The following is a 13,119-nucleotide window of genomic DNA, read 5'->3' on the forward strand; positions in this document are numbered from 1 at the left end:
GCTAGGATCCAGAATTCTAAGGACACTGCCTGGCTGCCCTTTCTGAGGTGTGTCATTGCTGAGATGAAGCTAGCAGGAAGAGCAGGCAAATAGGAAGGAGCAAGCCCTTCTCTCCTCCACTGGGTTCTAGTCACCTTCTGCCACTTCATACTGGCAGGATCCAACAGCACTGGCAAAGAAAAGCATGGTTTGTAGGGCCCCAGTGCCAGGATCACAGAGCCAGTAATGATGGGTGGGTTTGGAACTGAGACACTAGTTTGATGACTGGCACAAAAAGCACTTCTGGGTCCCTTGAGATTCCCCCTCACCCTCTTTCTTACACACAAGAATCTGAGGTTCATAGAATTTAAGAGAACTATCTAGGACCTCACATAACAGCAGCACAATTAGGGCTCACAGGCATGAGTATGTAAAAACATAGTGATAATTAAAATGTTCTTTCATAAGGTATAAAACAGTCAACTTTGAATTTGTTTCTGTGGTGGAGAATTTTATAGATAATAGATGTATTTAGGTGAGACATTTTCAAAATGTGTTTGGCTTGTAAGAGTCATAATAATTACAGTGATTTGTGTGATTTAATTAATTACTAAGCTATGGAATTATGATTGTGTATGCTAATACTAAGGGTCAGATCAATTTTGTTGTTTTATTTTAATTACAACACCAAGCCTCTGGTCATATGGGCTCATTCTCCATTGTTTGTTGTTTATATGACATACCCATCCACACAAGACTCAAAAGGTATTTAGCAACAACATTGCCTGTTAGTTTTCTACTGGAGGCAAGGAAATGATAACCAATGCATCCACTAGGGAAAATATTCTCCAATGATAAGCCCAACTAGTTCAGATATGTAATCTTTTTCATAAAATCTCTGGCTAGTTCCTGGGATATCAGAAATGATATATTTTAGATGGCTTAAGATCACCTTAAAACATTCACAGATGGTCTAATATAGGCAGAAAAGCACAGGGAGGATATGGACTATTTGATCTCAGCTCTGTCACTTTAGAGGTGACCTTGAGTAAATTACTTTGGTGTCTTACTTGTTCAATAGAAATGGGAATGTTCACTTATTTATTCAACAAATACAGAGTGCCTACCATGTGCCTGGTACTGCTCTAAGCGTTAGGAATCAAGGAATCCCTCTGCCTTCAATGAGCTTTGCCTTGTGTTACAGTGTATTTGTCTGTTTTCATGCTGCTGATAAAGACATGTTCAAGACTGGATAATTTATAAAGAAAAAGAGGTTTAATGGACTCAGAGTTCCACATAGCTGGGGAGGCCTCACAATCACGGTGGAAGGTGAAAGGCACATCTTACACGGCAGCAGACGAGAGAGATATGAGAGCCAAGTGAAAGGGGAAACCCCTTATAAAATCATCAGATCTCATGAGACTTATTCACTACCAAGAGAACAGTATGAGGGAAGCTGCCCCCATGATTCAATTATCTCCTACCAGGTCCCTCCCACAACATGTGGGAATTATGAGAACTACAACAGGATGAGATTTGGGTGGGGACACAACCAAACCATATCATACAGTAAGGCAGAAAATAAACACATAAATATATAAAATAACAAGTAGCAACATATAATACAGGAAAAAAGTAAAGAAAGTAGAGAATGATGAGAGTGAACAATTTGTACAGAGTGGATGGAGAAGACCTGTCTGCTCATGTAACATCTAAACAGATATCTGAAGGAGGGAAGGAGCCATATGGATATCTGCTTTTCAAACAGTGGGACCTGGAAGGAAGTGCAAGGGCCCCTGGCAGAACACACTCAGAGAGGATATTGAAAGGTAAGGCAGAGGGGAGTGGTCAGAGAAGAGGTCAGCAAGTTGTGGGGAGTGGGGAAGGGGCAGGAACAGATCTTGCAGGACCTTTTAAGCCACAGGAATCCATTACAAAGTTTTGAGCAAAGTCCTGACATGGTCTGACTAGTTTTTAAAGAAGCGTTATTGCTAGGGGCTACCATGGGAGGCAGGGAGGCCAGTTAGGAAGCTATTGTTGTAATCCAGGCCAAAGGTTATGGGGGCTTGGAAAGGGATGCTGGGGATGGAGACGTTGAGAAGTGTTTGGGTTCAAGATGCATTTTGAAGGACAAGTAAACAAAATTGCTGATTTGCAGTGAGAGGTGCACTTAGGGTGGTCCCAAAGTTGCAGCAGAAAGAATGGATGCTATTACTAAAAAGAAGAAGGCAGTGGGAGAGGCTGCTTAATCATTGTGAGCCTGTTGTGAGATAGTAACTCACTGCAGTAAATAAGAAGATGTAAATTAAACAAGCACTGTTCTTGGCCCACAGTAGGTATTCAGACAATCTTAGTCCCTTCCTTATCCTTTGTAACACTTCTTTGTTACCTATTCTTGTTCTTACAATGAATTTATTTGCTATCCATACACAGACACACCTGCCCTTTTATTCGCTACTTCTCTACAAATCAATATCTAGTCAAAACCGTTCCACAACAGTGAACAGGTCAGCAAAACCTCACCCAGAAAACCCCCAATAGACTACACACTAGACAGACATAGGTCACATTTTTAAATAAATAACGAGAAATGATTTATGCCAAAACAGTATACAGGGTAATCCTCCTTGTGCTTTGAAGTACTTAGTGCTTCAGCATACTAAAAGTTTCCCTGGTATTTGTTGCTTTTTAAAATAGAAATTCTGTGAACAGTAAAATATTTTATAAGCATTTTTGCCTCAGAATTTCTGAAGAGATGTTAGGAAACTGAGAAGTTACCAAAAATCTGTTGAATTGCCTACTGAATAGATATTTCATGGTAAAATTTCCTACTTGTTTTATTCTTTTGTCTAAAATTTTGAAGCATAATGTTAAAAGGCAATAAGTCATGCAGATTTTACACATTTATGTAAATATGTGTTAGCAATGTTTTATCCAATGCTGACCCGAAAAATAACCAACATGTAAGTAGAAGCGTGTAGTCTACATATTTTTTAAAAGCTCAGTTCTTTAAAATTCTTTGTTGCAGATTCACTTGAAATGTCAGTATTCAATTCACATATCTCTATACTCTTAAGAATCATCAGCATTTAATTTATGAGTGTTTTTAGTTGGAAAGATTTTGCTGCTTAAAATTCAATTCAATCCCCTTGGTCTGAGTCAAGGAATACTTATATCTTGCATTTTTCCCAAAGCCCTCGTCTATGCCCAATTTCCCATAATTGAGCTAATCTTTAATCCAAAGTACAGTGCAAGCTCCCATTGCTTCCCCACTCCAGCCCAGGGACAATAACACAGAGAATTACAGAGCCCAGGAACGGATAGCATGTCGGTCTCATGGTCGCTATTCCTCTGTCTCCAGAAAGCATCTAGTGTATGGGTGACTTCATGTCACATTTAAAGCTGATATGTGGTTTAAGAAATAAACCCTGCAGATGCCAAGAAGCAACTGAAGGTCCACTGTTGGTAGGAATCACAGAAGAACAGACCAGTTTACTTTCACGGAGTGAATGCCTTGGGTGTGTTCGGCAGCAGGACGGAGCACCCAGCCTTTCCAAAGAGGCACAGGAGCAAACAAGGTCTCCTCTCTCTTGCTTGGCAAGTAGGAGCGTTGGCAGGGGCAGCAAAACCCTTGTGGATGTCATAGGTTTGTCACTCATGACTTTTAATACTAAATTATGGTATGACGGGAACCTCTTCAGCCTACCCAAAGTATACAGTGGAAAGCAAATATCTTTCAGAAAATATGCCAGTATTTAGTGTAAAACCCAGCCAAGTAGTTGGCAATGGCTATGAAAAACCCAGGGTTGACTATGGAGTCTTTTGTTCATGTTTTCAAATATAACTTTTCTAGCTCATGAACAGGGACCCGTTTATCTCCAGGAAGAATCTACGCGTTGATTTAGAATCTACTTCTTAATGTTTTTCTTTAGGTTTAATCCTTCAGGACTCTGTTTAAACCCTGTTTAAAGTAAGTGCAAGATTTACCTAGTTTTCATTATCATGGTAACTACTGGCAGTTTTAATTCTACTGACACCAAGTCTGTTTTCCAACTGGAATAGCCCTAACTTTTGACTTGGATGGAAAAGAAAATTGGTTTTGACTGATGTGTTTTTTTAATTTCAGGGATAGTTGCTGTTCTCTTCTGTGGAGTCACACAAGCACATTATACCTACAACAATCTGTCTTCGGATTCCAAAATAAGAACTAAACAGGTAAAAGAAAAAATTTACTACAGACTTGGTCTCTTTTCTCAGTGAAATGGTTATGTAGCAATTCTGGCAGTATAGTCAGAAAGAATTCCATTAGTAAAGGAAGAATGTAAGCTTAAGGCTTCATTACGAGTTGGATATTTATAGATTTTTTTCCCCTCCAGGATAACCATTAACAATTCTCTTGGTAAGCAAAAATATAGTCATAATAGTCTCTCTCTCCTGAGAGATGTTGAACTTAGACTGTCAGTCTTAAAGATGAAAGGCATACAGTTGGTAATAATTCACAGTCACTTACATCTAAAAGCATTATAAAGCATGTGAGATTGGGTAGTTATGGAGAAAGAAGGAAATGAAGAAAAAGAAGGAAGTGAGGTTTGGTCTTTCATTGGGTGCTTTTGATGCCAAGCAAACTCAACTGCCAGTTGTCACACGAGCAGAATATATCTCCCTTATGCCAAGAACACATCTGTTTGGATATTTCCACATAAACACCCACAGATTCTTTCCACAGACATTTGCTGCACAGCCACTCTGTGCCAAGCACCATGCTAGCTACTAGGAATACAAGAACAGATAGTTTATGGCCCTGCCTTCAAGAGGTTCATTATCAAGACTGTTGATAAGGATACAGATGCGTAGCAAACAACTTGCCACAATTTTATAAGTGTTGTCATAGAAATACCTCTATAGTGTGCATAAGGAGCTTTAGTAGGACGTCACCCTACAGTTAGGATTGAGAAAGTCAGGAGAAAGTTTCCAGAGATGATGCCCAACCTGGAGCTTGAAATATAAATAGAAGTTAACTAGGTAAAGATCTGGGGTCTACTAGAGGGTAGAAGGTAGCCACAAGGGCATTTGAGGCCAAGGGATCAGCATGAACAATATCCCTTGAGCAGCCAGTGGAAGCTCTGTAAATAGTTCAGCATGGCTTGTGAATGGGGCAAGGCGGAAGCAAGTGGGATACAGTGAGAGAGCAGAGACCAACTCATGAAATGATTTATGTATCTTGCGAAGGACTTTAAACTATAACCTATAGGTAATGGGGAGTGGCTTATATAACAGGAATGTATTGTCTCGGAGTTCTGGAGGCCAGAGTCTGAGATCAAGGTATTGGCAGGATAGCTCCTTTTGAGGGCTGTGGAGGAGAATCTGTTCTATCTCTCTCTCTTAGCCACTGGAAGATTTCTGGAATCTTTAGTGTTCTTTGGCTTCTAGACACATCCACCCCAATCTCTGCCTTCGTGTTCACATAGCATTCTCCCTGTGTGCATGTCTACCACCAAATTTCCTCTTTTTATAAGGACACGGGTCCTATTGAGTTAGGGGCTACCATACTCTAGTATGACCTCATCTTAGCTGATTACATTTTCAATGACTCCGTTTCCAAATAAAGTCACATTTTGAGCTACTGGGGTTTAGGACTTCAACATATGAATTTTGGAGGAACACAGTTCAGCCCATAACAAGAAGTCATTGAAGGGTCCTAGGCAAAATAATTTTAAGATCATTGTAGTTCCCATTTTAGGAATATGACTCTGGCAGACATGAGGAACATGGACCAAACAGCACTTGTATCAGCTAGCTTTTGCTGTGTAAACAACCACACAACCCTAGTGTCATCCAATAATAATCATTTATTGATCACACACCTGCAAGCTTCAGCCATTTTGATTGGGGTTGGACTGGGTGCATCTGCTTGTACCAGCTGAGCTTATGTATATGTCTGTTGGTTTGTTGGGGACTCTATTCTAAAGTAGGCTTGACTGATGGGCTTTGCTAGTGCCACATGTTTGTCATTCTTCTCCTGATAGAAAAGCAAGCCCCAGTGTTGAAGAAGGTTCATTTCCATACTGTGCTTATATCATATCTCCTAAGTATCTCATTGGCCAAGGAAAATTACATGGCATAGTCCAGAGTCCAGAGGCCAAGCCGATCCCTGACCACAGTGGGAGAGCACTGCAAAATTATATGGCAAAGAATGTGGACATAGGCAACGATGGAGAATTGGAATGAATGATGCAATCTAGCCCAAAATACAAGTGGAGGTAGAGAGGTCTCTTTTAATAAACATGGTGATGCTGAGGACATCTGATGTGATATTAGGGCGGTGGGAGTAGAGAAAGCAAAAGCAACCAAAGCAAAACCTGTAATTGACCAGAAATTCCTAAACAGGATTTCCTGAAAGCTTATTTTGAAGCTCTCCAGAATGAGCTATCACTTTCATCCGTCTTTGTCACATCCCAAGCTTGACTCTTCCTCTACCTGCCCAAGGACTCTGGGAGGTCACCCTTCCCCTCTGCATATCACCTCAAATGCCTCAGAGGAATCACAAGATGCAGTTACAGAAATCTTGAGGCCCCCTGAGTGAAACAAAAGAAAAAAGCCCCCCAAACAAAAACTGATACCAATATCCAGAAACCTCCAACATACAGTCTTTCAGAATCCTTTTAATTTTGAATCTACTAGCTTTCCCTAGGGCTTAAAGGGAAATGTCTTGGCTGTTTTTTTCCTAACCTCTTTTGATTCTCTGAGCATATTTGTATTCTGGGAAGCTGAACCCTGTTTAGGGACTTGCACTTTTAAGTCATTCTATCTAGACTGCTCAGCAGAACTTCAAAGATAACTCATCTCATGGCAAGACAGCAGCCCAGCATCTAGGGGAGACAAAGCCAAAATCAGTGCCCATAGCCTTCTGTTCTCCCTCTGAATGGCTTGACAAGCCCTTTCTGACAGGTTGCCAGCATTCATTTTTACAGCATTCTCTTTTAAGGAAGGAGAATGTTACAAGTTCTTTCCTTAACATCTAGGTAACTGCATATCCCCATCTTTGTTCCCCACACTGCCTTTTTTTGGGGTGCCTGGATCATAGCAGAAGTTTAATAAATGCTTATTCCCTTCCACTTCATTTTCATCCCTTTCTTCAATTCTTTTCTATCAGGATCTGTCATTTTCTGCTATTTTTTTCTTATAATATGTACATACACAGCATATGTACATATTTATACATACTTGCATATCTATGTATGCATATACACATGCATATCCCATACTCTAGTAAACAGAGTCTAAGGTCCCCACTTTGAAAGAGTGCAATCAGAGGCTCTTAGCCACACTACAGGCTCTGCACTAGTGTAACAAGCAGAGTTCAAATTCTCATGGGAAACGAATTACAAGTTGTAGAGAAATGCTGAGGCATGTACTAAAAAGGTTGCCACTGTGTCCTCTCTGAAACTGGGAAAGGTTTGGGAAGTATTATATGATGTTACATGGTTACAGGACACAGTATCTTGCTCTACATATCCCCATGTTGTGTTCACACTGTCAACGGGAAGGTAGCAGTTACACAGCTGCTTTGCCTCTGTTGCCAGGACTGTTTAATGAGAGTGTAGGAAGCCAATTAGTAAACTCAGGGAAATCCATGTAAATCACCTTTGAGTTATAAAATTCAAAGATGACATGATTTACAAAATAGTTCTATTCAACTGTGTCTATACCAGTTAATCAAATAGCTATATCTGGATACAAAGGCTTTAGAGAATTATGCATTCTTTATAGTTTGAAGAATTAGAGTGCCTTTTTAAAGTTGTATTTTTTCATTTTAAGATACGTTTTGTCCATGATAATGACCCTTTAGATGTAGGAAGCTCATTTTTGCTTCAACCTATGAAAACACGTGTAACATCACTATGTGTTAGGCAAAAAGCAGTATGATAGAGGCACTATGACGCTGTTACGCAACATAAGGATTTGTATTTTGAATACCAAAGCATCCTATTAAAGAGTATGTGAACATATGCAGCAATTCATTTCCCTGGACTTGGAGTTCTTTGTTGCTTTAGGGTGTGCACATCAAGTTCTAGAGACAGACAGATACTGTAAGCCCTGTCTCTTACCCTGGGAGCTGAGCAGTGCTAGGGATACTCAAGATGGACATCAGCACAGAGCAGTGTAGCCCAGAGGTCTCACCCAGGGCCATCCAGAAGACTATGTACAAACCCCATGAACCCACTCAGATGATTTCCAGCCTTCCTCCTACCCCTTTCTCCAACATTCCACCCCCTACACCCCAGGCAGGCCTGGGAGCTTGCTATCTGGGCCAAACTCCAGGGTGTTCCCATCAGCTGTATTTACCTTGCCTGAGACTAACTTGCAAAACCATGTACTTCCATAGCATCCCTTTTAATTAGAATTTCTCCTTCCCTTCACATGGTTGGCACCAAAAATTATTTCCAACAGATACACATGGGTATATGAAATGAATGTAAATAATTAACATTTACTGTGCATTAACATGTACAAAGTACTTACCTCATTTACTTTGTACTTACCTTTCTACCTAAGAGGTAACTCTTATTATCACTGATTGCATTCATGCATTGAACAAAATTTTTTTGAGAGCCTACTTTGTGCCAGCCATTGCTCAAGGTACCAGGGATGCAACAGTGAACACAAAAAGAATTTCTAGTTGAGGAGCTTTATAGCAGTCAAAATAAATAAGCAAAGCATATAGTGCACTCATGGTAAGACATAAGGCCTATAATAAAGCAGGGAAGGGTAGCTAGGAGTATATGATGGGAAGGCAGGCTTGTAATATTAGATTGGGTGTCCAGAAAAGGCCTCAGCAAGGTGATATTTGAAAAAAGTAAAAGAAGGAGCCATGTGGACATTTGGGACAGAGCTGTAGAGAAATTGGGAATGACAGTTACAGAGGCCCCCTGGGGCAGGAGAACCAATGTGGCTGGTATGGAGTGAACAAGGGAGAGTATGAGAGAAATAGCAGAGCAGTGAGAAGAGACAGGTCATGGAGAGCCCAAATGAGGTGGGGAAATACTTGAGACCTTTAAGTACAGGCATGTACGTACATTTTAAAAGAATAGAAGTATCCGGTATTAGCTAGGGAAGATTGTAAGAGTAACAGGTTTGGGGGGAAAATTATGAGCCCAGGGTTGACTTGTTAAGTTTGGGATGTGTATTAGTCAAAGTGGAGCTGTTGTGTAGCCAGTTGGACATAGAATTCTGGAGTTCAGAAGAGAGGTCTAGGAGAAAAATACAATTTTGAGAGTCACCAGCATATGACTAACATACAGAGATGATAATTGCATATCATATAGAGATGATACCGAGAACATGAGACTGGATGAAATCTCTAAGACAATGATAGAGAAGAGGTCCAAAGACCAACCTAAGGTACTCCAATGTTAAGAAATCCAAAATCAGCAAATGAGCCTGAAAGGTAATAGGCATTAGAGAAAAGAAAAGGCAAGTATGGCGACATAGAAGTCAAAAGAAGAGTGTCTCAAGGAGCATAATGAATTATACCAAATGCTGCTGAAATTTCAAGTAAGATGAAGAAAATGAACATCATTGATGACAGTGATAAGAACAATGTTGGCAGAAAACCTGAATAGAATGGGTTCAAGGTAGAATAAGAGGAAAGAAATTGGAAACCTCATGTATCAACAAGTCCTTCAATGGAGCTTTGCTGAAGGGCAGCAGAGAAATGAGGTGATCGCTGGAGGAAGAAGTAGGACCAAAGAAAATATCTTTTTATTTTTAAGGTGGGAGAAATAACAGTGCTTGTTTATGTTGAGATGAAACAGTAAAGAAAAAAATGATGTATTAGGGTTTTTTCTAGGCTTATAAGTAGCAGATTTCAAACTCAGATGTTTTACTTTGTGGTTCAAACTATTTTGCCTCTTACTAAATATCATTTGGTTAGTAGATTGGATAGTACCAATTGTGGGGCATCATTTATTCAGTAAACCTTGAATGGGTGGAAGGAAAAACAAATGAATGTTTGGCCATATTTATTATACTTTCAGCTAATTCAGATAATTAGTCATTTACTTTATATAGTATTTGATTCTGCTCTTTTTGGAAATCTACCTATTTCAGTACATTTTAATTTTTTATACAAATACAAGTTGGGATGGACATAGATGTTTTCATGTATTTGCTTTTGAAAAGCCAGATTCTTTGTCTAGCATTTATGGGCAAACAATGACATCTTCATTATAGCACGTTCTTTCCAGATGCTTATTTTATTTCCATTCCCCCCAGATGATATTTATAGTGTTTATTGCCATTGAATGGAAAAGCAGCAATGCAAATCCAAATTTAAATTTCCAATAAAAGAAGACAATGGGAGCCAAACTATATGTTCTGTGCATGACTCTGAAAATTCAAATAAAGGATCTGGAATATGGGAGCAGCAAGATACAGTGGAAAGAACACTTGGCTGAAAGTCTAGAAAACTGGGTCTTGCCCCCGTCCTCTAGTACTCATGGTAGGGCCTCAGATAATTAATTTCACACACATGAGCTTTACTTTTTCCATCTGTAAAATGAATGATTGAACTAAATGACTGGGTTTTAAGGATCATGCTCTAGATCTAATGTTCTTTTACTTGACATGGAGCATAACGTATGTGTCTGGTTCTTTCTCTTAGACTACAATTGAGTAGGGATCACTTGATTAAAGACTGCAATGCATACAGATGAGAGGAGGAATTAGAGTTTGCCATTTAACTTGAGGCCAAATCACTGGGTACACCATTTCAATAAGTTGTCAAAGCAAATCCAAGGATGAGGCAATCAAAAACCAAAGTCTCTGGTTCATACTGGAGTAAAATGTTTCATACTGAGGGCTGAATGCTTCTTCCTGGAAAAACTCTCAGCTCCTAGGTGAGTGGTTGTGATGGCTTTTCCTAAGACTGCCTGCATCCTTAGGGTAGAGAGTAGAAACCTTATATTGCTACAACTCAGCATCTCAGGATATGACTGAAGAACCTTACAGCTTTTTAATTCAAATATGGACTAATTGTGTTCTAAGAACTACAGTAGTTGCATGGCCGGCACCATGCTGGAAGCCAGGGAGACAAGGGCAAATACCACATGGTTCTTGTCTTTTGGAGATCCTAATATAGCAGAAGACATACACATGCACACAAACATACATATGCATATTCATGTATGCCCTCATATGCACAAACAACCGCATGTGGCAGATATTAACATAGAGGGATGCACAGCATGTCATGGAAACCAGAGAACTGAATTGCTTACTGGAGGCAAGGTTTTCATGAGAAGCTGGTTTTGGGGTTGGGTGTTTTGGAGTTTGGGTGTAGAGTTAATTAGGATATTGTCACGTAGATTTCATGGAGGATAAAATCCAAAAGAATAGAGTATGCAAAAATATAAAACTAAGAAAGAGCTTGAAAGCAATCCTAAACAAAAAGAACAAAGCTGGAGGCATGAAGTTACCCAAATTGCAACTATACTATAAGGCTACAGTAACCGAAACAGTATTGTACCAGTACAAAAATGGACACATAGGGCAATAAAACAGAATAGAGAATCTGGAAATAAAGCTTCACACCTACACCCATCTGGTCTTTGACACAGGCAACAAAAAAAGCAATGGGGAAGTGAATCCCCGCTCAATAAATGGTGCTGGGAGAGCTGACTTGCCACATGCAGAAGAATGAAACTGGACCCCTACCTTTCACCATATACAAAAACTAACTTAAGATGGATTAAAGATTTAAATGTAGGACCTTAAACTATAAAATCCCTACAAGAAAACCTAGAAAATATTATTCTGGACATCAGTTTTGGGAAAGGATTTGTGACTAAGTCCTCAAAAGCAATTGCAACAAAAACAAAAACTGACAAGTGGGACCTAATTAAGCTGAAGAGCTTCTGCACAGCAAAAGAAACTATCAACGAAGTAAACAGACAACCTACATAACGGGAGAAAATATTCACACACTATGCATTACACAAAGATCTAATACTAGAATCTATAAGAAACTTAAACAACTAAATGAGCAAAAAAAACAACCCCATAAAAATTGGGCAAAGGGCACTTTGGGAGGCTGAGGCGGGTGGATCACGAGGTCAGGAGATCGAGACCATCCTGGCTAACACGGTGAAACCCTATCTCTACTAAAAATACAAAAAATTAGCTGAGCGTGGTGGCGGGCGCCTATAGTCCCAGCTACTTGGGAGGCTGAGACAGGAGAATGGCGTGAACCCAGGAGGCGGAGCTTGCAGTGAACCGAGATCGCACCACTGCACTCCAGCCTGGGCGACAGAGCGAGACTCCATCTCAAAAAAAAAAAAGAAGAAAAGAAAAAAGAAAAAGAAAACTGGACAAAGGACCAAAGGACATGAACAGACACTTCTCAAAAGAAAACACACAAGTGGCCAAGAAACATATGAGAAAATGCTCAACATCATTAATTATCAGAGAAGTGCAAATCAAAACCATAATGAGATATTATCTCACACCAGTCAGAATGGCTGTTCTTTTAATAAAGCAGATGCTAGTGAGGCTGTAGAGAAAAGAGAACTCATACACTGCTGATGGGAGTGTAAAATGTAAAACCATGGAAAGCAGTTTAGAGATTTTTCAAAGAACTTAAAACAGGACTACCATTTGACCCAGGAATTTCATTACTGGGTATATATCCAAAGGAAAATTAATTAGTCTATGAAAAAATCATGCATTCATATGTTCTGCTGCACTATTCATAATAAGAAAGACATGGAATCAATCTAGGTGCCCATCAACAGTGGATTGGATAAAGAAAATGTGGTACATATACACCACAGAATACCACACATCCATAAGGAAGAATGAAATCATGTCCTTTGCAGCAACATGGATGCAGCTGGAGGCCATTATCCTAAGCAAATTAACACAGGACCAGAAAACCAAATACCACATGTTCTTGTTTGTAAGTGGGAGATAAACATTGGGCACTCATGGACATAAAGATGGCAACAGTAGACACTAAGAGCTACTAGAAGGCAGGGAGGGAAAGAGTAAGGGTTGACGATACAACTATTGTGTACTATGCTTGCTACCTAGGTGACAGGATCAGCGGTACCCCTAACTTCAGCATCATGCAATATGCCATGT

General features: G+C 39.7%; 1 protein-coding gene across 1 annotated transcript in view; it reads left to right on the forward strand.

Moving 5' to 3' along the window:
• The window catches only part of SLC9A9 (solute carrier family 9 member A9), a 598,822-nt gene that overhangs the window by 296,725 nt on the left and 288,978 nt on the right, over positions 1-13,119 (forward strand). The window contains exon 9 of the mRNA XM_030816700.1: positions 4,106-4,194. Coding sequence (XP_030672560.1) covers positions 4,106-4,194 — 89 coding nt within the window. The remainder of the gene's footprint in view (positions 1-4,105; positions 4,195-13,119) is intronic.

The sequence above is a fragment of the Nomascus leucogenys genome, chromosome 8, assembly GCF_006542625.1.
Source record: "Nomascus leucogenys isolate Asia chromosome 8, Asia_NLE_v1, whole genome shotgun sequence".
Classification (NCBI taxonomy): Eukaryota; Metazoa; Chordata; class Mammalia; order Primates; family Hylobatidae; genus Nomascus; species Nomascus leucogenys.